At 37.8% G+C, this 24,050-nt stretch overlaps 1 protein-coding gene across 2 annotated transcripts; it reads left to right on the plus strand.

Moving 5' to 3' along the window:
• The first annotated feature begins 1,749 nt into the window (after positions 1-1,749).
• On the plus strand, positions 1,750-23,740 carry MCPH1 (microcephalin 1). 2 transcript variants are annotated; one of them, XM_071548454.1, is made up of 9 exons: positions 1,750-1,829; positions 4,004-4,095; positions 5,486-5,604; positions 10,526-10,610; positions 11,108-11,228; positions 11,528-11,662; positions 12,063-13,040; positions 18,908-19,019; positions 21,773-23,740. In XM_071548454.1, exons 1-8 carry the CDS (start codon positions 1,802-1,804, stop codon positions 18,970-18,972), a joined length of 1,623 nt encoding a protein of 540 aa, XP_071404555.1. In that variant the 5' UTR covers positions 1,750-1,801; the 3' UTR covers positions 18,973-19,019; positions 21,773-23,740. The 2 variants fall into 2 exon arrangements, with proteins under 2 accessions (XP_071404555.1, XP_071404554.1); XM_071548453.1 differs by lacking the exons at positions 18,908-19,019; positions 21,773-23,740 and adding an exon at positions 14,793-16,972.
• The last annotated feature ends 310 nt before the right edge of the window (positions 23,741-24,050 follow it).

Consider the following 24,050-nt stretch of genomic DNA (forward strand, 5'->3'; position numbering starts at 1 on the left):
ACCTTTTACATATGTTGATTCTAATCTTATCTTTAAGCAACAGTTTGTTTTCTTCCTCAGGTTCTAATTACTTCACTAATCGCTTTAATTATTGTCCTGCTGTTCCTAGCAAATTCCCAATAGTTTCTGGGCCCCCACTACTGTTTCAAGTTACCTCACCACAGGCCCAGTTAAACCCCGTAAACCTTAGCATAACTACTTCCACAGTTAGATTTACAAATATATTTGTAACACATCCACCTTCCACCATTCCTTTTCCAAGCCCACAAGTCTTTGTCTAAATAGTGATTTCTGCTGTGGAAATCACTCACTATCCTTGTTTTGCATCTCTGTTGTTTTTCCATGTCTGCTACATTACTTTTCAGATGATAAAAATGAGGCTTGCACATCGAAGATTTCACAACAACCACATTTGTACAGCCATATAGCAACTCCTGAGCTGTATGAGTTGTATAATAAAGCTGTGCAGTATCATTTTACTTGATGTGCTCCTTCTTTCTTATGGTAAATCTCCTTATAGTTACTAATTCCATTACTTATTATATGTTTTATCATTCTTTTCTGTGGAAACCATCAGTATTCTCTCTCTGTCTTCCCTTTGGTATCACATTTACTACGCTTCTGCCTTCTAACACAAAAGCTGATGCCTGCTAGGGTGCACTTACTATAGTTAACAGTACTGTTGCTGTCAAGCAATTTTATAAGCTTTGGTAAATACTGGTTCACAGTGCCCTTTGCTAATCCTTGTTTTGGCAGCTTTTTCACTTCAGACTGCAGTTTGGGCTCCCAGAGAGTTAAGAGACTACTGGTTCTCTGATGCACCTTTCTACGAACTAAAATTCTTCAGGGAGGCCTCCTGAGGACTCCTCACGGTGAACAGTGACACAGAAAATTCATTTAGCTTTTGGCTTCTCAAAACATCCTGGCATCCCCACCTGTATCAGAAACAGCATGGCCAGCAGAACTAGGAAAGCAATTCTTCCCCTGTAGTTGACACTGAGGAGGCCACGCCTCGAGTTCTGTGTCCAGTTCTGGGGACCTCAGTTCAGGAATGCCATTGAGGTGTTGGGGCGTGTCCAGACAAGGGCAATGGAGCTGGGAAGGGTCTGGAGCACAAGTCCTTTGAGGAGTGGCTGAGGGAGCTGGGGGTGTTTAGCCTGGAGAAAAGGAGGCTCAGGGGTGACCTTATTGCTCCCCACAACTACCTGAAAGGAGGATGTAGCAATGTGGGCCTGAGCCTTTTCTCCCAGGCAGCTAGTGACAGGACAGAACAGACTCCTAAGCTACACCAGGGGAGGTTTAGGTTGGATATGAGGAATTAATTTTTCACAGATATGGTGATTAGACATTGGAATGGGCTGCCCGCCCAGGGTGCTGGTGGAGTCACCACCATCCCTGGGAGTGTTTACGGAAAGATTGATGTGCCACTTAATGGCATGGTCTAGCTGACAAGGTGGTATTAGGTCATAGGTGGGACTCGATGATCTCAGAAATCTTTTGCGACCTATGGATCCTGTAGCACTGTTTCCAGCAGCATTTGGCTGTCCGGAGCCTCCCCCGGTGCAGGGCAGGGCCGGAGCTGTGCAGCGCACACACCTATTCCTGAGCAGGACAGTGGGGCACGAACCGCGTTGCAGCCCACGCAGCGGCCCGTACAGCCCCTGCAGAGCAGCCTCACGGGCGCGGCACGGCCGCAGGTGGTTCCGGCCACTCCTCCCGGCGGAGCGCAGGGCGCAGGCGCGGCGGGCCCGCACGGGGGGATGGGTTTGAACCGTGGCGGGCTCCCGAGCCTCTCGTGACTATGGCGCCGATGGAGCCCGTTTTGGAAGGTACCGGCCTGTTCGTCGCGCGGGGCCGCTCCCGGTGCGAGCCCCAACTGCCCCGCACCCCGGCTCCCCGCGGCCGCCGCGCACCCCGGCTCCCCGCGGCCGCCGCGCACCCCGGCTCCCCGCGGCCGCCGCGCACCCCGGCTCCTCGCGGCCGCCGCGCACTCCGCTCCCCGCGGCCACCGCGCACCCCGGCTCCTCGCGGCCGCCGCGCACCCCGCTCCCCGCGGCCGCCGCGCACCCCGGCCCTGTGCGGCTCCGGGCAGCCGGCGGGTGAGGGGCCGCTGTGGGCGCTGCTGTCGCGGTGTTGGGGCGGACGGAGCTCCCCACGGGCTGCTCTGCCCGCCCCGGCGGCCGGGCCCGGCTGTCCCCGGGACTGGCTGGCCGTGCCCTGCACGCCCAGCGCGGGTGCGCGGCCACCGGGGCGGGCAGGGCCGGACGCCCCCCGTCCTCTGTGGGGCTGGCTCCCGGTGCTGCACTACCCGGCGCGCCCTGTGGTCTGCCTGCCCCGGTCAGCTCTGGCTTTCCTTCTGCATCTTTCTACTTTTCCGCTCTGCGCTCTGATGGCCTTTTTCACCTTCTCTGAGGCTTTCTAAGCATAAGCTGGCGCTTACAAGAACCGATTTCAGAGCTCTTTTAGTTCAAAGAAGCTCCAAACGCTTCCTCATTTTCCTTTCAGTGAACTGTACCAAGACTGCAAAGGCTTTTGTTGGAGTATATTTGATTGCCTAAAATTGACTAATTATTGTGAAATATGCCTTTGATTCTGCTGCAGGTGCGTGGAGCTTTCAAGTAGCATTTCTCTAAGTTCCTAGCTCGACCTTTACTGAAGTGTTCCAATCTGTTTTTCTAGGAGAACTATAACTATGAAGATTCTAAAATATTTCCTGTAAGAGGAAGATGCTGTCTTTCCAAATGCAAGTGCAGTGTTTTTCACAATAGAAGAACCAAGGGAAAAAGCAGCCCTGGCAAAAGCTGCCCTAGTCTTGTAGTAGAATGAACACAATTGGAAGTACATTGAAATAGACTTAAGTTCCTATATATATCTGAAGTCATAGTACTGATAATAAGATTTTTCCCAGTGGTTTGGATAAGGAAGTGATTTATGTTCCGTATTTCTTTTCTTTGTCAAAAGTGTTTCTAGCAATTGTAAAACTATTAATCTTCCTGAAAGTGCTTCTACTGTTGGAGCATTATTTTCATTTTTAGAAAGGAAACAGATGACACTACTTAATCAGCAGGAGGTGTGCAGTAACTAAGACAATTAACCAATATTAGCCAAGGACACCCCATTTAAATTGAAACTCTTAATTTTATTCATGAGTTCTGAGATCTGACTGGCCTGTGATTTGTGTAAAATTGTTTTTGGTGAACTGATATTCCTCCAGTTTCTGGAACTTTCCTGATTCATCATTGCAAAGGGAAAGTGGCATGGCCAGTGGAACTGTAGGTCGTTTTAGTGCCTGTCCAAAGTAAAACTAAGGGATTGTTATGAGTCTTATTTGCTCATCCCTCCATGTCACTACTTCTGTGTTTGGTTGTTTAAAGACCTTCTCAACTAAGGCTGATTTCATTCCTTGAAGAGTTTATAAATCTGCTTGATAAAGGAAGCTACTTAAATGTGAATATCTAAAGTTATGTAAGGCAACAGACATGAAACTTTATTAGGCTTATTATATGTATCTAACTTTGGGTGCTTCAATATAAATAAAACATTTGAAATTGGAAACTTTTAAGTATTATTTCTGCAAAGTTTTCTGGGAATTTGGGGAAGGAATAACTATTGTGGTTATTTTGTTCTGTAACTTGTCATCTTGTCCTCAAATTTTTGATTAACCTGAAGATTAGCAGTGATTAAATAATAAGGGTAAGCAATCATATAAAGATAATGCATTGCTTGTTGAGTTGGTAGTAGTGTGTTTTAAATAAGTGAAGTGTAAAGTTGTTTAACAAGTGTCAGACTTCTAGTGAGTTCCATTACAACTAATTTAAGAGACATAAATAGACTTAAAGAAAATTTTTGCTGCTAAAATTTGATACTCAGTTTACTGGAAAGATATATTTAAAACTGAATGAAGTATGTATGAATGCAAAATTTTATTGGAAAGGCAGTTTAACCAGTTTTACCATATTCCATACATTTTTAGTTGTTTATTGTTTTCTCTCTTCTGATCCAGGTGTTTCTGCATTTGTAGAAGTTTGGTCGTCTAACAGAACAGAAAATTACTCAAAAACCTTTGAACAGCAACTTCTTGATATGGGAGCAAAAGTAAGGAGACTATTCCAAGATTGTAATTAAGAGCTTTCTATTTAACTTGTTTGTTCTGCTTGTCATGTATGTTGCTTTTTAGTATGAGTTTTTAGTGGGCAGGAAGGAAGAAAATCACAGACCTGAGAATATTCCAGACACTTCCCTTTTATTGGCGGAGCACACAATAGTAAACTGACTTAGCTGAATGTGTCAGAAAATTACATTCTGTATTAGTTTTTTGCTGGATTGTTGATTGAGACATCTCAAGGTAAGTTCAGCTGAGGAGCTGAAGAGGTCTTGGGTAAGGAAGGAGATGGAGGGGTGAGAGGGACGTATAGGGTGGTGCTTCTCCCTGGTTTGGAGGCAAAGCTGTATCAAGCATCTGTCTCCTTAGGACAGGAGTTGTCAGCTGGATGCTGGCAGAAGTAAGCAACTGTATCTGGAGTCATAACTGACTCCAAAAGAGATTCGTCTGTCCTATATACCTAGATACTTAAATATCATGGAGTTTTGTCGTAAATCAGCTTGCCACCAGAAATTTTTGGAAACTCTGAATAGTTTTCTTAAAGCTAAATACAGACCCAGCATGGGAGCCACATGTGGTGTACTTGAGAGAGCAACAGAAAGCTACAGAGCTATTTTCATTTGGCTGTGCTGAAAAGGTGCTACTGTAAAAAGTGAGTTGTATTGATCTCAGCACATCAACAATCACAACAACTGATCAAGCAGTTACGTGTAGGGTGTTTAGTTTCCACAAAGGTAGTTTTGGTTGTGAAGAGTGGAGTATCTAGAACTGAAATCATTACCACCTAGTTGTCAGTAGAGGGAATTGAGAATTTGATCAGATGTGGTATGTAGCTGCGCTGACTTTAATTTTCTGTCTTTCTCACTTTTTAAAGCACTTCCATGTAATTTTTTTTATTTGTAGCACCTTCAGCCTTTCATCAAAACTAAAAATCGTCTTTATCAATGAGAATTCGTTTAAGGAGAGATTAGCTGTACTCTTTAAACCTGAGTTCCTTGCAGAATAAAACATTTAATGTGTTATTTCTTTGGATAGTGGCATCTGCTTTCTGTAGAGGCTGTTGCATAAGAAATTGTTGTACTGCATAAGTAAAAACGTTGAAAGATCAGTGATACAGCTAGAATTGGGAGCTGGAATGGTAACCTAGAGAAAAGAAATTTGAAAGCACAAAGCTACTCTAGTCCTCTAGCTACATTGGCTTGACAAATGAGACTTGAATTTTGATTGCTTGAGGATTCTTGCAAAGATGGAAAAGATCAAAAGAGTCCTTGACATAATGTTTAGAATAAGCTTTTACGCTAATGGTTTATGCACTAAAAGTAGACCACAGTAGCATTTTCCAGTTATCAGACTTATAGACAAGCTCTCTCTGTACTTCTGCAGGTTTCAAAAACATTAAACAAGCATGTGACCCATGTAGTCTTCAAAGATGGACGTTTGACTACATGGAGAAAAGCACAGAAGATGGGTGTAAAAACAGTTTCTGTACTTTGGGTGGAAAAGTGAGTATCGTGTGTATAATGAACATGGTCTTTTCCAGAAATAATGGGTTTTAGTATTGTTTTATTGAAAAATTTCAGTACAGAACCTTTTTTATTATTGTACTTGAAATAGTGATAAATCTATGAGTAAATTATAACTCGCCTATAACATTGTTCCTATTATAAAGCATGTTATTTGCATAAAAAGATAAAATGCTAACTCTTAAAAACTGAATCTGTGGAAGTAGTTTCGTAGTACTTTTGTTAGCCATTCAGTGTTCTGCTCCTTCCTCTCAGATGGCATGCATAGGTAGTGAAGGCCAGATACTTATGTTGAACAGAATTCTTCCATTTTCATATGAAAAAGCACATTTCATCCAGGGGATTGTACTGTTTCTGTACTTCTGTAGACAGAATATATTCTAGAAAGAAAGAAAAAGATCTATATGTCATCTGGCTTTTCAGACATTTATCTACTTCAGAACAGCACTGCTTGAAGATTCTCTTCTACCATATGGAAGAAGTTAAATTTATAAAAACAAAAAAGTTTGAGAAAAAATTTTGGCTGCACAGCCAGCCCGTGCTAGTCCATAGCTGCTTCTCTGAGTTTACAATGTGCTTGTGAGGCTTAACTTAGATTTCAGATGGAGTGTAAAACACAGTTCATGAATATGCATGTGTTATTTTCCAGCACTCCAATTGATAAATGGATGTGATGATGGAAATTAGAATAGAAGAGGGTCTCGCCTATACCAATTGTAATATGTACAGAAAGATAGCAGTCTAAATGCAAAAGTTTTGTGTTTGTAAAAAAGGGGGCAGAAGGGAGAAAATTTAGGAAAGAGAGGGGGCCAATCTGATCTTTTCAGCCATTTAAAAGTAAGCCAATACAACCAGAAAACATGTGATGCAAGTCCATTAACAAAAAAAGAAATTTATGCAGATAGGATCTTTCTTTTTTTTTAAGCATGTCAGATATAGAAGTTACAGAGACAACCCAGCCAGCATTAACACCAAGGAAAAAAAAAAGTTCCTAAAAATGAGTGTAATGCAAAATTTTATTTATGTGAATATATCTGTGTGGGATCTGGTGCTGAGCGTGTGACAATGATGGTAATTTTTAGTATGAATCCTTAGTTGTAAAATTATGCATATGTAAATATTCTCTTCAGGTGGCTAAGTGTATAAATACATAATTTGAAAGCTTAGTCACCGGAACTATGAATTGTTTGAGGACTTGGATGTGGTACAGCTGAAAGGATCTCAAAAAAGTGCAGGTGAGCAGCATCAGCAATGGAAGAAGAATGAGAGTGCTGTGTAGGGGAGAGTCTAGGACATGTCATACAGAAATACTGTCTCCATAATGGCAGTTCCACCATAGGAATCTCCTTTGCAATGCTAGAAGGTGGTGAGTGAATGAACACTCTAGAAAGCTGAGAGACAATTGAATATGTGACACTGTAGGGGACAGCGAGAAGCTTTGAAATCCAGGTGTGAAATCCTCAAGAAACTTTTGCTGAATACCATCAACAAAGTCAAAAACAAGGGAAAGAATCTGGAGGGAAGACCTAAGCTATTTGGTAGGAAGGAGAAGGCTAGCATCTTTCTGGTATTTTTTTAAACGTTCTAGTATGAGATTCTGACCAAGGCAAGGTCTTTGTATATGGCTAAGAATATGAGGTTTGTTGGAAGTGAGGAAATGGTCTGAAGTTGAGGTATTTTGTTGCAGAGAAGGCCCCGAACTGTGAATTGAGATTGAACTTCTCTATAATCTTCTGCCTTTTGGTTTAAAGTAAATGTCATAACATACAGAAGAACATACAGCTTAGCTTGGTGCATATTGTAGGCAGAGTTTATGGGAATGTCATATCCTTGAGCAAGCAGGAGTGGTAGAAGCTTACATAAGAGATAGTAATGAATATTCTTACTACTCATAGGGTTATGCAAATGAGACACAGGCAGTACAAAATTAATATTAGTCTGTACTAGCATTCAGGGTTTTTTTTCTAGTAAGAGGAAACTAGAGTGCCTGACTTTAAATTATATGCCTAGTATATCAGTGTCTCAGCCATTGGGAGGCAGAAGACAGACTGTTGAACTTTGAGACAGTGTAAAGAGTGTATGCCAGTAAAAGTGATCCTGTGTGAATGGAAGCTTAATTTGAACCTGATAACTGTAAGCAAATAATGCAGAATTCCTATGAGTTGAAGTTTTCGCATTGCTAAAAAAGATAGTTTGATTAACCAGCCACTCCAGTCAGTAGCATGTGGAACATTCCCAGAATGATCAGAAATGCTGTGAAACATCACTTCAGAAACTGTATTAGTGTCAACTTTCTAGAGTAGACTAGGGGTTGGATGACTCCTTTCGGAGTGCAGCGCAAATCAAATTGCTTAGTTATTGTTTGGTCTTAGTTGGTTTGTGGATGGTTGTTCAACTCATACGAGTAATTTTTAGGAGTATGGCCACAATATAAAATAAGAGTTTATACTGGAATACCAAACCCAAGAAGTTCTGTGACAGTGCTTAAATTTAAAAAAGAGTCTACTTCAAACGGAAGAAGTTCTGTTAAGAATTTAAGAAGCTAGGCTTGGGGTTAGGCTTGGGGTTAGGTTTGGGCTTTGGGCTAGGGCTAGAGTTCAGGCTAGGGCTAGGGTTTGGGCTACACCTAGGATGCCGTTAGGGTTAAGGGTTAGGCTTACGCTTAGGCGTAGCTTTAGGCTTAAATTTAGGGTTAGGGTTAGGTTTAGGCTTAGGCTCAGCATTAGGTTTAGGATTAGGCTTAGGTTAGGGCTAGGGTTTGGGCTAGGCTTACGGCGCCTAAGGTTATGGGTAGCCTTAGGGTTAGGCTTAGGGTTTGGGCTGGGGCTAGGGTTTGGGCTAGGGCTAGGGATTGGCCTAGGGTTAGGGTTTGGCCTTAGGGTTAGGGTTTGGGCTAGGGTTTGCGCTAGGCTTAGGGCGCCATTAGGGTTAGGGTTAGTCTTAGGGTTAGGGTTTTGGTTAAGGTTTTGTCTAGGCTTAGGGTGCTGTTAGGGTTAGGGTTTGGGCTAGGCTTAGGGCACCATTAGGGTTAGGGTTAGGCTTAGGGTTTAGGTTTAGGATTGGGGTTGGGGTTGGGGTTTGGGTTAGGGTTGTCTTAGGCTTAGGGTTAGGGTTTGGGCTATTCTTAGGGCACCCTTAGGTTTAGGGTTAGGGACACTTTTGGACCCCCTCTGGATTTTCTTGGAACCCCCCTGGACTATCTTGGACACCGCTTGACCCCCGAACCCCTCTGGACCCTCCGGAAGCCCAACTAGACTCCCTATGATCTTCTTTCTGGTGTCAAGGAGACTATTTAAAGCATGAGTCCTCTTAAGCATATCAGAAAGAAGATAATTATCTCCTTTTGCAACTTATAGGAAACATTTTCATAGCATTGTCCCTTCAGCAGTAGTCAAAAATCAAATAAAACATAAAACTTAATATAATGGAATCACACCATTTTATCATTGTTTCATTTGGAATGTTGCCAGAGACAGCAATGAGAATTACTGAAGTTATACAATAGTTTTCCTACAAGATGTGATAGAAGAGACAATCATGCTTCAGTCTGGAACAGAAATGGGAGTTGAGGGTGAATACAAATGTTCATATAGAGAGGCTGAATGGGAAATGAATGTATCTTTTCCTTCCAATAGCAGATCTAGGAAGCATCACATGAATACACCTGGAGGCAGATTTGGAGAAAACACTAAATGACACATAACAAAACACGCAGTTAGGCTCTAGAACTCCTTGTTGCAAAATCCTAGTCAGCAAAAATGAACATGGGTTTAGAAAATTGCAATTAATTATTTAGTATTATCCAAACACCAATACAGTGTTGCATCTGACCATCTCTAAACCAGAAATCTGTGGAACATTGGCAATTGAAGTTCAAAAAACATTGTAGCTCCAGAGTAAAGGTATATTTAATTTTTTTAAATTATTTTGGTTTGGGTTTTTTTTTGTTTGTTTGTGTTCTTTCTAAGAATGGTAAATATGTCTAATTGTAAAAATAGTGAACAAAATCATGGACTTCCCTCATGCAAACAAATTTTAAGTGTAATGAAAAGGAGTGACAGCTTTGGGATCACTGAGGGAAACCTTTTTACATTTCAATACAAATACCTCAGTGATCAACCTAAAACAAAACACAAAAAGAACCCTGTAAAAGATAGAATTTCTACAGTCTTGCATCCAGATTAAGAACATTTAATACTTCCAAATCAAACCCATAATTCTGCAACTCTGCTTGTATATTCTTTTCTCACAAATAAATGATAAATCATTTACATTCAAATTTGTATGCAAAGTAAAAAATTCTTGTAATATATTTAGTGGCCAAATTTTCTTCTGTTTATCTTCTCCAAATCAATGAAATCAGTGAAATCTCTGACTTAATGCCAGTTTTCATGTAGTCTACATCTATTATCCAGTATTTATTAACGGTCCATCGTGTTGAGTATCTCTTTTAGATGCTCCAGAGAAACTGTAAATTCAGTTTGTTTGATGAATACACTTAGTGGTTTGGCTTTTCTCTTCCTTTAAAACTGAGTAAACTACGGATTAGGTTATAGTTTGTATAGCAGTGCCATCACTAGGTGTCAGTAGAGCCACGCCAGTGGCTGCTGGAAGGAGTTCATACCGCAGCCTTGGGATGTGTGCGAAATAACGAGTGGGAACCTTTCAGAGCAACAATTTAGAAGGCATCATTATCACAAAAAACTGTATCACATATCTGGTGTGTAATACATAGATTTGGGTAATTTTTTTTAGCATTACAGTAGTTACCTTCAAGTTACACACTTTGGAAGGATTTGGTATTTCATTATCACAGGGCTCAGACAGCTCTTTTGTAATAAAGACACAAACAAAACCAAGAGGGAAAAAGCCAACAAATCTGCCCTAATCTATTCTACAGGTGTCAAGAAACTGGAGTACATGTTGATGAATCCTTATTTCCTGCAGTAGACACCAATGAAGGATTTCCACTACTAATCAAAAAAGTATGTGATTTTTTAAAAGTTTTTTAAATAGGCCTAGAACAGTAAGCTTTAAAGTTTGAACGTGACTTTCTTGAGCTGTTTATTTTCAGAACATTCTGTAAACTGTACTTACCCATCTGACTAGAATTTTAAAGATAAGGCTATTGCTTTGATCATGTGGTGTCTTATCTGAAGAAAATATACTAATTGGGGAGTTTTCGTATTGGTGAATAAAAAAATGAAGATGTTTCATTGAGTTACAACAATCTCTAAAATACTAGTATTTTAGAAAGATACCTTTAAAGCTTTAGCTTTGCTGCAAGCAATAAAGATCTGTTAGGTTTTTCTTACTTCATATTAAAGTTGACTTTGAAAAATGTTAACTTCTGCAATTATCTGTGACTCTCAAGCATAAACACCAATAATAACTACTGTGACTTAAGTGGTAGACAAATAGGAAGTGTAGTTAATTCTGGCAGGTTTATACTATATAATTAATAATTTTGTGTGTCTTGCAGCACAAATGTATGCAGCCAAAAGATTTTATTGAAAAAACTCCAGAAAATGATCGAAAGCTGCAGAGAAGACTGGACCAGATGGCTAAAGATTTAACTCTACAAAAGACAGCAATTAATGCTGGTAGGAGCTATTTTCAGCTAAGATTTGAATATCTGAAGTTATTTCTTTAAAGCACTTGATGGAGTTTTGGTTTTTGGTGATCAGTTTTTTTTTAAGCCTCATGCATTTCGTCATGAGAAATGAAATTGCGTTTTGCAGAGTTCTTTGCAAGTCTGTGGTGTTAAGGCATCTGCAATGATGATAGATATAAGGAAACTATTTTTTGTTACATTCTTTTGAAAAAACTTTGAAACTTCTTCTGAAGCTGTTATAGTCTTTAAATATTAATATATAAATACAATTTCTTTGTGTCAAAACAGATGTACCAGTTTTACTGTTTGAAGACAATGGTTCACTTGTATACAGCCCTGTTACTGAGGTAAAAGATCAGTGCAATGCAAACGAAAGAAGAATAAAGGATATGAAGGAAAAAAGAGAAAATCTTTCTCCTACTGGTAAGAAGTTAAATTTTACTTTTCTGTGAACATGCACAAATGGCTACTGTGGTTCTTGCTGACTTTTTTACACTTGTCACGCTCTCACCTTCAGAGTTTTTTAATCTCTTACTTCATTGGATGTCTTCCCTTCTTCCCAAGTTTTTAGTAGGTACTGAGCAACAGGATTTAAAAATTAAATAAATTTGAATAACCTAATTGAATAAATTTGTTTCAAAATGCACATCCAAGTGAATTAAATCTAGATTACAGTTTTAAAATGTGTTTTTAAGTGTTTGCATTACCTTAGTGAGGAAACATTAAGGTCTAATTCATTATGTTTTGTCAGTTATTATAAAAACTGTTCAATGTGGAACATCTTTGTTCTATAAATTTGTATCACCCATTTTTTGGTTTGCAGAACAAATGGAAGACTGCTTGAACTCAAGTTATGATTACCTTTGTGGAACTGAGAAATTACAGAAACAGGAAACAGAGGTCGTAGAACACGCCTGTGATACTTGGACTGGTTCTGTCGTGTTCACGAGCGCATCAGGGAATTCTCCATCACAGGGCAATGAGCAGGGGAGCTTAACACCAAAACCGCATACCAGAAAAAGTTTACCAGAGAAACAGATTATACAGCACACTTCAGATGAAAACAAACAATTAAGGTTTCCAAAGAGAAATCAGAAGAATGAAAAGAGCAGGACTAACTCAATTGCAAATGAAAGTTCTCTTTTCAAGGGCTTTGGTCATACTACTCCTTCCAAAAAATTAGTGCAGTTAAGTACTGTTCCTGCTTTAACTGCCAGTCTCTCCAATTCACCTATGAATAGTGAAGACTTAAATATATATTCACTAGATAAAAGCTACCCTATTGACAAAAATGAAAAGAAGAGGAAGAAACTAAAACCATTACCTAGTTTGAAGCTGGCTACCTCAGAACTGGATGCATCAGAGTCTAAAGGGTTCTTGCAAGCAGTTACTACATATAGCAAGTCTCACTGTGCTGAAGAGGCTTCTTATGAAGACTTCTTTTCATCATCTAATTTAAATGAAAATGAAGTACAGATACAAGTACCAAAGGAATCACAGAATCATCCTGAAGTTTCTTGCAAAGACTCTTTAACGAGCATGGATTTCTGTGATCTGAGTTTCTGTAAGCCACATAATACTACAAAAAAAAAAAGGAAAACATCTATTTCGGTGAATAATTTTCCAGTAAAGAGAAAATTCAAATCAGCTAAACATCCTGGAAGCTTGCCATTAAATACAGCAGATGGTAAAAAAGATGACACAGCGGAAGGTCTAGATTCTGGTGATGTGAATAGGCTGCCTGAGAATGCTCATGAAAAATCCTACAGAAAAAATGTGAATGACTGTGCTCATACCACTGGTAAGTTACTACATAGAACTGGAAAATCAAAAGATAGCATACTGCATTAGATGTACTCATGCAACTAAATTGCAAAATGAACTGCCATTCCAAAAGGAAAAATATTTCAGAAATAACACCAAAAGAGGAAAATGCTGCGGTACTGACTTTATTTCTCAGTAAAATAAATGAGTACATAGGATCCAAAAGAACACTCTTTTGTTTTCCCATACATTAAATACACAAAGAAGTCATAAGAGACAGGAAACTGCTTACTATGTAACAAAAATAATGTTGAGCCTTCTTTTCTTCTAATGTTCAGTATTCTGAAAACTTTCTGCTGCTATTCAAAATCTGTTTGGGAAATCAAGATCTTTGTTATGGTGCTGTTTTAAAGTAGCTCCTCATCTTAGGTTATCTCTTGTGGGTTGAAATGGCAAAATGCCAAATGCCCAATACAGAGTCAAAACTTCCCTTCCCCTCTCGCTGAGAAAAGGGAGAAAGATAAAAACCCCTCAAAACAGGTTAAACTTAAACTAACTATATATATTTATACAGAAATGAGAAAAAAAAAGGAAACTACAATATAGCACACACACAAGTTAGAAATAACAAGAAATAACTCCCCACTCCCCATTGAACACAAATCCCACCATTCTAACTACCAAATCATTCTAGAGAAGTCAATCCCCCAGAGACAGACCCAAGCAGAGAGAAGGACTAAGAACAAACATTTTACTTCCCTAAGACAACATAATGGTGAGCCGGTGCTGGGCTTGGGCCTCCTGTTCCTCCTGGGATGGCACGGTGCATCCTTCTGGGACCACAGCCATGAAGGAACTGACCAAGGCACTCCCACACCAGCTCCTACACTTCGAGATGATGTTGGAATATGGAATGGAATACTATTGGCCTGTAGTCAGCTGTCAGCTGGCCCAGTCTAGCTTAAGTCAGCTGATACTCTCAGGCCTAGTCTGAAATCTAAAGCCTAAATTTAGGCCTACCCAGCTAAACCCTTGTTAGAAATATTTTAATTTCACAAGTAAAAATTTCTACTAAAATTGCAGTTAAAACCATAAAATCCCTGATGGGGAAAAAAATATATGAGTCAGCAATTTCTAACTTGTGCAGTGGTGAAGATGGAATAAGACATGCAAGAGCTGCAATGTAAGCATCTTTTAAATCATGGCCTTTTTATATGGAACTGATCTTAGTTTTTAATAATAATTCTAAGAGTATTTTTTATATTTAAGCATTATCAGGCTGGTTTAGCCTCAGGTATTTAAGTGAAAATGTATACTAAAATACTGAATCTCAGGAACTTCTCTGGAAAATGCTCCTAATTTTTATTGAGGTAATCATTTTCCATTTTTGATATTTTGAGCTCTGTCAAGCTTTACATGTGGTTGAATATTTGTAAAAAATCTGTAGCAGTGCATTAATGAATTATATGAAATTAATTCCTAACTTAAAGGGCACTGGAGATGGAAGCTACACTGAATGCTGTCATGGGATGTGGTAGTCTGTTCTTAATGTAAAATCACATTGTGCAGTTGTAATGCTGATAACAGAGTTACAAAATCCAGTATAACTGTTGAATGGTGACTGCCTATATCTGTGAGTAATAAGTTGCTGAACTGTGATCTGCTATTTTGGGTTCACTACATCTGTATTTTAATACCTGGAGTACATCATTATAGGACAGTTTAAAAAACAGAGGATGCAGATGTGTTATAAATGTACCACCCATAAATGACAGCTTTCTTCTCCAAGTGATAGAGGAGCCAACAAGCAGAAGTGCTATGCTGGACCTTGTCCTCACCAACAGGGAAAGGCTGATGGGGAATGTGAAACTCAAGGACAGCCTGTCTGCAGTGACCATGAAATGATGGAGTTCAAGATCCTTAGGGCAGTAAGGAGTGTGCACAGCAAGCTCACTACCCTGGACTTCAGGACAGCAGACTTTAGCCTCTTCAGGGATCTGTTTGGTAACGTCTCTAAACTGGGAACACATGGATTTGTTGTATGGATCACTCATTGGATAACAAAATGGGCTGTATGGTCACACTTTTAAGAGTTGCAATCAATGTATGGTTGGCCAATTCCAAGTGGAATCAGTGACGAGTGGCATTCCTCAGGAGTCAGTGCTGTTTAACATTGTTGTCAGTGATGTGGACAGTGGGATCAAGTGCATTCTTAGCAAGTTTGCTGATGGCACTGAGCTGTGTGGTGTGATTGACAATTCTGGAAAAAAGGGATGCCAGCCAGAGGGGCCTTGACAGGCTTGAGAGGTGAGCATGCACAAACCTCATGAAATTCAAAAGGGGCAAGCGCAAGGTCCTGCGCTTGGATCAGGACAATCCCAAGCAAAGTAGAGGCTTGGTGTAGAATGGATTGTAGCTAGCCCTGGGGAGAAGGACTTGGAGGTGTTTGGACAAAAAGCTCAGTATGCCTTGGCAATGTGCACTTGACCAGAAGGCCAGCCATGCTCTGGGCTGCATCAAAAGAAATGCGACCAGCAGATAAAGGGAGGTGATTCTCCACCTGTACTCTGCTCTTGTGAGACCCCCACCTGGAGTGCTGCATCCAGCTCTGGAGCCCCAGCACAAGAAAGATGTTGAGCTATTGGAATGAGTCCAGAGGGTGCCCCAAAGATGATCAGAGGGCTGGAGCACTTCTGAGTGCTGAGAGAGCTGGGGATGTTCAGCCTGGAGAAGAGAAAACTGGGAGAACCACAGAACAGCCTTCCAGTACCTTAAGGGGACTAAGCTGGAGAGGGGCTTTTCATGGGGTCATGTATTGATAGAACAAAGGGAAATGTTCTTAAGCTGAGAGTAGGTTTAGACTAGATACTGGGAAGAAACTCTTCACTGTAAGGGTGGTGAGACACTGGAACAGGTTGCCTGGAGACGTTGTGGACTCCTCATCCCTGGAAATGCTCAAGACCAGATTGGATGGATCTCTGAGTAAGCTGGTCTAGTGAAAGGTGTCCCTGCCTATTGCAGGGGAGTTGAAACGAGGTGAACTTTGAGGTCCCTTCCAAACCATTCTATGATTATGAAATACATGAACCTACTCTATGTATACTTTGCCATGTGGCAATGTACTAGAAGATGATCCTTAAATTATGTATTTCCTAATGTTAATCAACTGTCAGTTTAACAATCATGGAATCAAATATGGAAGGAGAAAAATCACTAAATCACAGATGTTATGAGTTGGAAAGTACCTACAAAGATCATTAAGTCCAACTCCTGGTCCTGCACAGGAGAGCTCCAAGAATCACACCATGTCCCTTGAGAGCATTGTCCAAACACTTCTTGAACTCTGTCAAGCTTATTTACTATGTTTAACTTAGATATACCAGTTAATTTTAGAATTAATTCTAACCTTTAAATTCTAGTGATTAAATTATGATCAATATTCTAGCATGTCATGCTTTTATTTTGCTGGGCAAGTTTAAAATAACAAGTTTTGGAGGAGTGAAAAAAAGAAGAGTATTGAGCAAACAAAAGTTATCCAGTATTTATAATTTTTATCTTTCTTTGTTGGAAAGGTCTGTAAGTCTCCATTTGTGTTTCTAGTGATTTTAATAGTATTTGGGATTTATCAGTGATGGCCATTTTTCCAAGTATAATATATTTAGCTTCATGTATCTGTTACGTAATCAAGTTTGACAGCTCAAATGAGCTCACTTAAAAATGGAAGTAGTCAATCATGAAAGAGGAGTTGTATATTCCTTAATAATGCAAGTTCTGTGGAAAAAAATTGAAATTCTTGTTTTAAATTTATTACTGTGACTCTGTGTGATGGAATAATTGATGTTTGTTAAATATATGTTAAATATTTCCTTTTTTTATTAAATGTAAGTTGACTGTTGTCCCTATTAATAAATAGTAAATCGATTGCTTTTCTGTATATTGAACATTATTTGAAATCTGGTAAATGCAGTATAACAATTTAAAAGCCAAAGAATTCTTTTCACTCATTTTATATGTATACATACAGTTTGGAGTAATATATACAGTTAAAGACATATAAAATTTCATTATATCTGTATATGTTTTAAATACCAAACATTTTTCTTGCCCATTTTTTTAGTTGTGATTTTATTTCAGTGGCATTTTTCCCAGTGCCTTTAATGATAAGATTTGATAAGCTTCCTTTCCACAGACTACTTGAAACATTTGGTTTTAAAGTAGAAGTGTAATATGCAGACTAATGTGAAACTTAACTTCTCAAGTCCTAATGCTTATGTGGTAGCAAACTTCAGGTTCCTGTGTTGGGCCCATTCAAGGCTGCCCAGCAGTTCAGCATCAGAGATATAAATATGGCTACTTACTTTCAGTTTAGTCCAAGTCATGTAACTCCTCATCTGAAAGCTGAAGTCATAATGGACAAGGAATGCAATAGTATGCTCATTTAAGCTTTTATCATACTAAAATCATTTAGAAAGTTGAACTCATACTTAGCATTATTTCCAGTCTTAAAAATACACTTAAGGCTTAGCTGAGTGAGTTTTAGATATTTAATGGTCAATGCGGGAGGCAAATATTATCTAAGACCAAAAGACATAAATTAGGACCCATTGTAGCGTAATTATTGTAATTCAATGTTAAGGTGGGAAATCTGGAATATCATTCCGTTATTTGGTGCAAGAAGTCAGTCATCTAGGCACTTAATGCTGCCAAAATAATGTCTATGCCTTAAAAGCAAGCACGTGAAAACTTCCTTAGACTTGATGTGCCTTTTGGTTTTTTCAGTTTTGGAAGAAGACAGGCTCACTAAAAGTACTGTATGATGTCTTCTACTGACATTTTATTGAGTCTTTTTGAAAAACAAATGAGGCATGAAGAAGAAAACTATTTCTTCCATGGTTGCTTGTTTTGCTTATCTTCACAAAAAGTTTGATTGTAACTAATTACTAAAAATGTTTCTGAATAGAGGATTGAGGATTATTTTGATGTGATCAAATTTACAAAGCATGATAACACAATCAAAGAAACTTATTTGACAGGAGATGAATTTAGTCTTCTTTAACTGCTAATTAAACTTTCTTGAACTGGTCTCATATATGAGATGAAAAATTAACACGTCCTAGAGTAGACTATATTGAATTACATTTGGCAAAAATTCTCTCCTTAAATTTTGAGCAACTAAAACTTAATTGATGTAAAGGTATATCGAAGTTTTTCATCATATGCCAGCAACCTAATTCCTCGAAGGATTCAGAAGTTTATTATTTAGTTCTTATAAAAGTTGTCATGACAGTGTTGAAGAATTAAATATATGTTAATTAACAATGCAGGTAATGAAAATTACTGCTTTTTGGCAGCCACATTGGAGTTCACTCTTATGGATGGTACATTTTTATAAATAATAGGGCTGATAGGCCTTCATGTGCGTGCGACCCTTGCCTGCTAACAGCTTGCTAGATTTGCTTGAAAAGTGTTTGAAAACATGTTGCAATGACCTTCAGGTCATTGTAGATAAACAGAGTGTGTACTGAAAGCATTGATGTTTCAATAAGAAAGGGAAAATGTAGCCACTGCTGCTTCAGACTCAAATATCTCTATTGGAGAGAAATTGCAAATTTGGTAATGAGTAGAAAGCTATTTAGCTAATTCTTTACTTGTAGTTAATATATGGTTTTCAGAATATTGGCAACTGGGACTTTTGCAGCTAGTTCTTTTACGAAAACAGATCCTGAAAGATGAAGTCAGATGCTTGAGTGTCCTTTTTCTCTAACTGAAGTAGAATGAAAAATAACTGGAACAAATTATTAAAGAGTATCTTAACTGTACATAATGCTGTACTATGATAAAATAATTGATTGCAGTTTCATAAGATTGCATTTTTCATTTCAAGTTTCTAAATTTGGTTTCTAGGTGATGAAAATGAAGTTTCAGAGTGTCATGTTACTGATGGCTCTTGCAAAGTTCTTAATGAATGAACGAATAAGCACGATGGGGGATTAAGAAAATTTGGACACCTCCAAAGGTCAGTATAACTGGACATTTGTTTTCCTGGAGAAATCAGTGAGAGCTTTTGTATGTAAGAAAAATAAATGCATTCTCCATGCACTATCAATTTAAAAACTTTACTGAATCTCACCTTTCTTGAACTGTTACGTTAATGGTCTGCTCAGCTTTTTGGTAACTTGCGGTGGCAGAGTCCATGCCAAGCTGACATCATAATGGATTTTGATAAGCCAGCTCAAACTGTTTTAGCTGAAAAGCCACTAAAGTAACCTGAAAGGATGCCTGTCCCTTTTGGAGGTGTTACTAAATGTGTCAGTGGTTTTTATTTGTTTTATACTGGGTCATCGCCAGTGGAGTTTCTGCAGGATTATGTTTTATGCAAGATTTTCCTTTAGGTTTCAGTAAAACTGAATTTCTTAGTATTTGAGCACAGTTTGGCAGTAGAAAAGGGAGAGATGATTAGGTCAGCACTGAGTCTTTTTTTAGATCTTTTTCCTTTGTAGAAGTTATTTTTTTTAAGTAAATATTAAACTGATCAGGAAAAATATTAGTTCTTTTCATCACTAAGTAGCAAGTCATACAACTAAAATGAATGCCGAGTTGTTTTGAGAAAGGAAGTCCTAAAGCACTAAAGGATGTCTGAAGTTATAAATTAGATGAAATAAATTAGGTGTTTCATTGGTAGCTGTTGGTGGAGTTTCAAAGAGACTGTTCACAGATCTTTGTCATCTTTTATGTAAAAATTGTAAGCAGGTGCAATTACTGGGCTATTTGACCTTTTAAACTCCTGAAGGTGAGATTCATTTCCATAGACCAGTGACCTTCTCTGCATTAAAATTGTTATTCGACTCATCTGCATCTTATTACTTGTTACTCTTCTTATATATTTGTTCCCGTTACTTTCCTAACTATATAAATATGGTTTTTTTGTAAAATTAATAACTAAGTACTTTGCAGAATGTATAAATCACTTCACTCCAGATCTGTGTCCTATCAAAGCATTTAAGATAGTCTACTCTTTAGGCTAAAGTATCTCTCCAGAACAGTTTCATTTCCTGGCACAGAAATCTGACTAAAGATGCTGAATGTAATTTCACAAACCACAGTCAATGTCTCTTTCTAAGACTACCTGCAGAAATGGTGCATGGACATTGTCAATTTGTTAATACTGATTCATTCTCTTGTGCAGTTATGCTACAAGAGCATTTACATCAGTGCTAGTTGTGACTCATTTCTCTTAAGATCTCAACATAACTGTTATAGACTGAAGAGACACAAAACCCAATAAAGTTCTTTATTATTGTTACCCTTTTCAGGCCTGAACTCGCAGTCAGGGCTGGTATTTTTAAATGGTTCTGCTTGGTGTCTGCTTGCACAGAATGGTCTATGAGTTATTTAACAGTAGTAAAGCTAAACAGGCTCTGGAAAAAATTCCTATTTAGTGTTTTGAGGTTGCTTCTTTCCATTTCAGCTGGGTGATGATAAAATTTCACCCAAATATCAATAAAATAGCAGTACATACTTTGATTCATGTCATGAATTCTTTTAAAAATTAATTTTAAAGGTTTCCATTGTCAGTTTAACTATGCGGATTCATATAGAGAGAATTTTGGGAGAGGGTGGAGATTTGATTGAAAAGTAAAAAGAACTTCACAAAAAGATGCTGTGTGATCAACCAGAGAGTCTGGCAACCACACTGTTGTACCGAAAAGTTTTGATTTTAAGAAGACATTTGAACAAAATTAGACTGTGGAAATTTTTGTAAATAGTTAAGTTGCAAAACTTTTCTGGTACCAATCAAAATATGTTCTTGATATAAAAACAGCCAAACTTTATACAATTTCTATTTAATACTTTTTTTCCAATGGCTACAGCTTAAACATTGCAATGCTTTGCTAACTTTCGACAATGTGAAAGTGAAGCTAGAAAACATTACTTTGTTTCTTTTGTCAAAAGAAAAAAGTATGTGAAACAGCACAAATATTTTTAAAAATACTGTTTTACTGAATCGTGAATTATTATGAACTATTTTATGTTTATTTAAATCTTAAAAGAACGTTCATGTTAAAAATACAAGTGCAAAAGAAATGCCGTTTCCTAGATATTTTAATGTACAAACATTTCCACAAATGTGACTATGTTAATCTTCAGACAGACCATATTGCTGGAAATCTGTTTTAAGTGTAATCTGTTAAATTCATTATTTTGCTTCCCAAATTAAGGATAACTATATAAATTGCAGTTAAGTTTTTGTCATAGAAAAAGAGTCTGAAATCTAGTGCCTCTTTTAAAATATTTTAGATGTTTTGAGAATGTAATTCCTGGTCAGTGTCTAAACTGGAACTTTTTATGTGTGTTGCTTACAGCTCACTCGCTGTGCTGTATATGCTGCAGTGAACAGTACAATTCTAACTCATTCAGTATAGTGAATGCATATCAGTAGGCATTTGGAGTTCACTATGTGATGGTAAATGTTAAAAAAGACATGGAAAAATATCTTTAGGAAATGTTGACTAGGTGTAAATATTAACATTATTTACTTCCATGGTTATTTCTGTTTATCATTTGTAGTTAATATAAATCAAGCTGTAGACTTTGTATTTCTCTGCTATTGTGTTACTCATTTGTTTTCTTCAAAACTTCATGCAGGTTGTTTTCTATTTTTTTTTAATGAAGTAAAAATCAGGAATTGCTTTGTTCAGATTCTTGTATATAACAATTTTAGATTACAAATATTCATAGTTTCTTTTTTTATCTGCACTCTTTATATAGGTATGCTTATTGTACTCTTAACGTGGAAGACTTCTAATCAAATTTATCTAAAATTGTACTATCAACAAACAAAAGCCATGAAGACAGCAATTTATAATGGCAGCTGCAGACATGTTCAAGGAAGATAAATAAGATTTTCCAGAATCTTTAGTGTCTTCAGGAACAAGCTTTTTGGATTTAAAACAACACTGCCAGCCCAAAACCAGGACTTCTGGTGTGTTCAGAGGCAATGCATAAAGATAAATTTATAAAATTGACTCTTAGTTTCGAGACAAAGCAACACTTAATTGAGGATAGGTTCAGATTCGTCTCATACAGAGTTGTTAAGGATAAACACTGTCAATTATTGTCTGCGAATGTCAGCAGGAGACTTCCCTGATCTAGAAATTTAGGGTGATGATACTGTATTTTATGGATAAAACAAACCCTTTATGCATTGTGATGCATTTTTCAATTATTCCTGAAACTGGATACATAGTTCTTTGTTGCTTTGCATAGGAAGAACAAAGTAAACTAACTAAAATTCATCATAAAGCCAAAAATCTGTTCAAACATTATTTACAGTAGTGGTAAACTGTTGGTATGAAGTTGAGTGCTCATTCCATTCCTTATTTTCACAAAATGATTTACGTTTATCACAGTGCCTGTTTTGTACTTTAAAAAGATCAGAGGCTCATTATTAATAGCCAGTTAACTGCCATTTTTATTCCAATAAAAAATTTGCTTCATAGCTTTAGCAGGATATGAGAGGTGATGGATGTCTTTTAAAGCATCTAACAGTATCACATCACTAGAAATTCAATTGAAATTTGACAATTAAAAACCCACTTAAAATACTGTTTTCTGAGCAAATAGAAGCACATAAAAAAACCTAGTTAAACATCATGAGGTGTAATTAAAACTATGTTTTCACAAAGAAGACAGTATGGCCTTAAATGGAATTCCTTCAGTTTTGTTTTTAAACATTCATCTTGGCTTGTATTTCTGTAGCCCTTGGATTTGGGTGAAGGTACATTTATCAACACTGAACTTAAGAGATATTTTTGAGAGGAGAAAATTTTTGCGAAGAGTTTGAGCTCACCCTGTGAGGCAGCCCATTGTAAGATCCTGTTATTGCAATCCTTTTTTTTACATTACTTTATTTATGGCAAAACAAATTTTAATATCCTGAAAATTCCATGACTAGAAAGCATGAAGCACTTTGCCAGACCTCCAGGAAAGTAACTATATTTTATATGTATGTTAATAGATTACAGATAGTGTCAGATTAGGGGGCAACATTATTTTATGTTTTACTTCCAGTTTTGACTTGTAGTTGCTTTGAATAGGTACATATTTCAAATACTGATGCTTGAAATGTTACTGACTTTGAGCTGCACATGAATAGAACAGTGACTTAGACAAGACAGAAGCAGGCACACTTGCTTACAGGTAACAATGAAGAAACTGGAACTACCTACACATTTTTGGTCTGGGGAAAGTGCTTGATGTAATGGGGGTGGTGGCCAAATGGTCATTGAAAGTTCTTCAAATTGATTGCTTCTGGATACAGTGATGAGACGAGTGACTGAAGGTACAAATTTTGAGAACATGGAACAATGGAGAAACTCTTAATGGTATTGACCAAATAAATGTCTGGTGGTGTGATTTTATGCATATCTGATGAAATCCTAGAGCATTTATTTACAAGATGAATCATCTTGCATAAAGTAATTCTTGAAGTGTCTGACCAACACCAGCTGATGACAACTAAATAGCTGAACTTCTTCGACATAAGTTGAAAAAAGAAGTTGTTGGAAACAAGCTTTTGAGCAGACTACATTGTGGGACAAGTACTTTGAAACTGTCGTTGATAAAAGATCTAATGTTATACATCACTGCAGAAAATTTCCTGCCTTGGAATGTCTGAAATATGCCCCTTAATTAGCATAAGATAATAAACAATAAAGTTTATTTTTACTGACGAGACACAGATTATGCACTGCTATATCCAAAATATCGCTGTGGTTAAACAAATGCTACTTGTTTCTCCCAAATGTCCAGGTTTTGAAAGAATATTAGCATTTGAGGACAAAATATCATTATCAAAATTTAAAGGTAGATTGTTTTGTTTTCTTTCTTTTGATATAAACTAAAGAAAAAAATGTCAAAATACTTCATATTGATCTAATGGACTTAAAAAATACTGAATGCTGTAAGAGTAAGGCTTAGGAAAAACTAAATTGAGTATGAGCAAGGTTGATACGAGATGGCTAGAATCATCTAAAAATATTTTAAG

The sequence above is a fragment of the Pithys albifrons genome, chromosome 2, assembly GCF_047495875.1.
Source record: "Pithys albifrons albifrons isolate INPA30051 chromosome 2, PitAlb_v1, whole genome shotgun sequence".
NCBI classification, from domain to species: domain Eukaryota; kingdom Metazoa; phylum Chordata; class Aves; order Passeriformes; family Thamnophilidae; genus Pithys; species Pithys albifrons.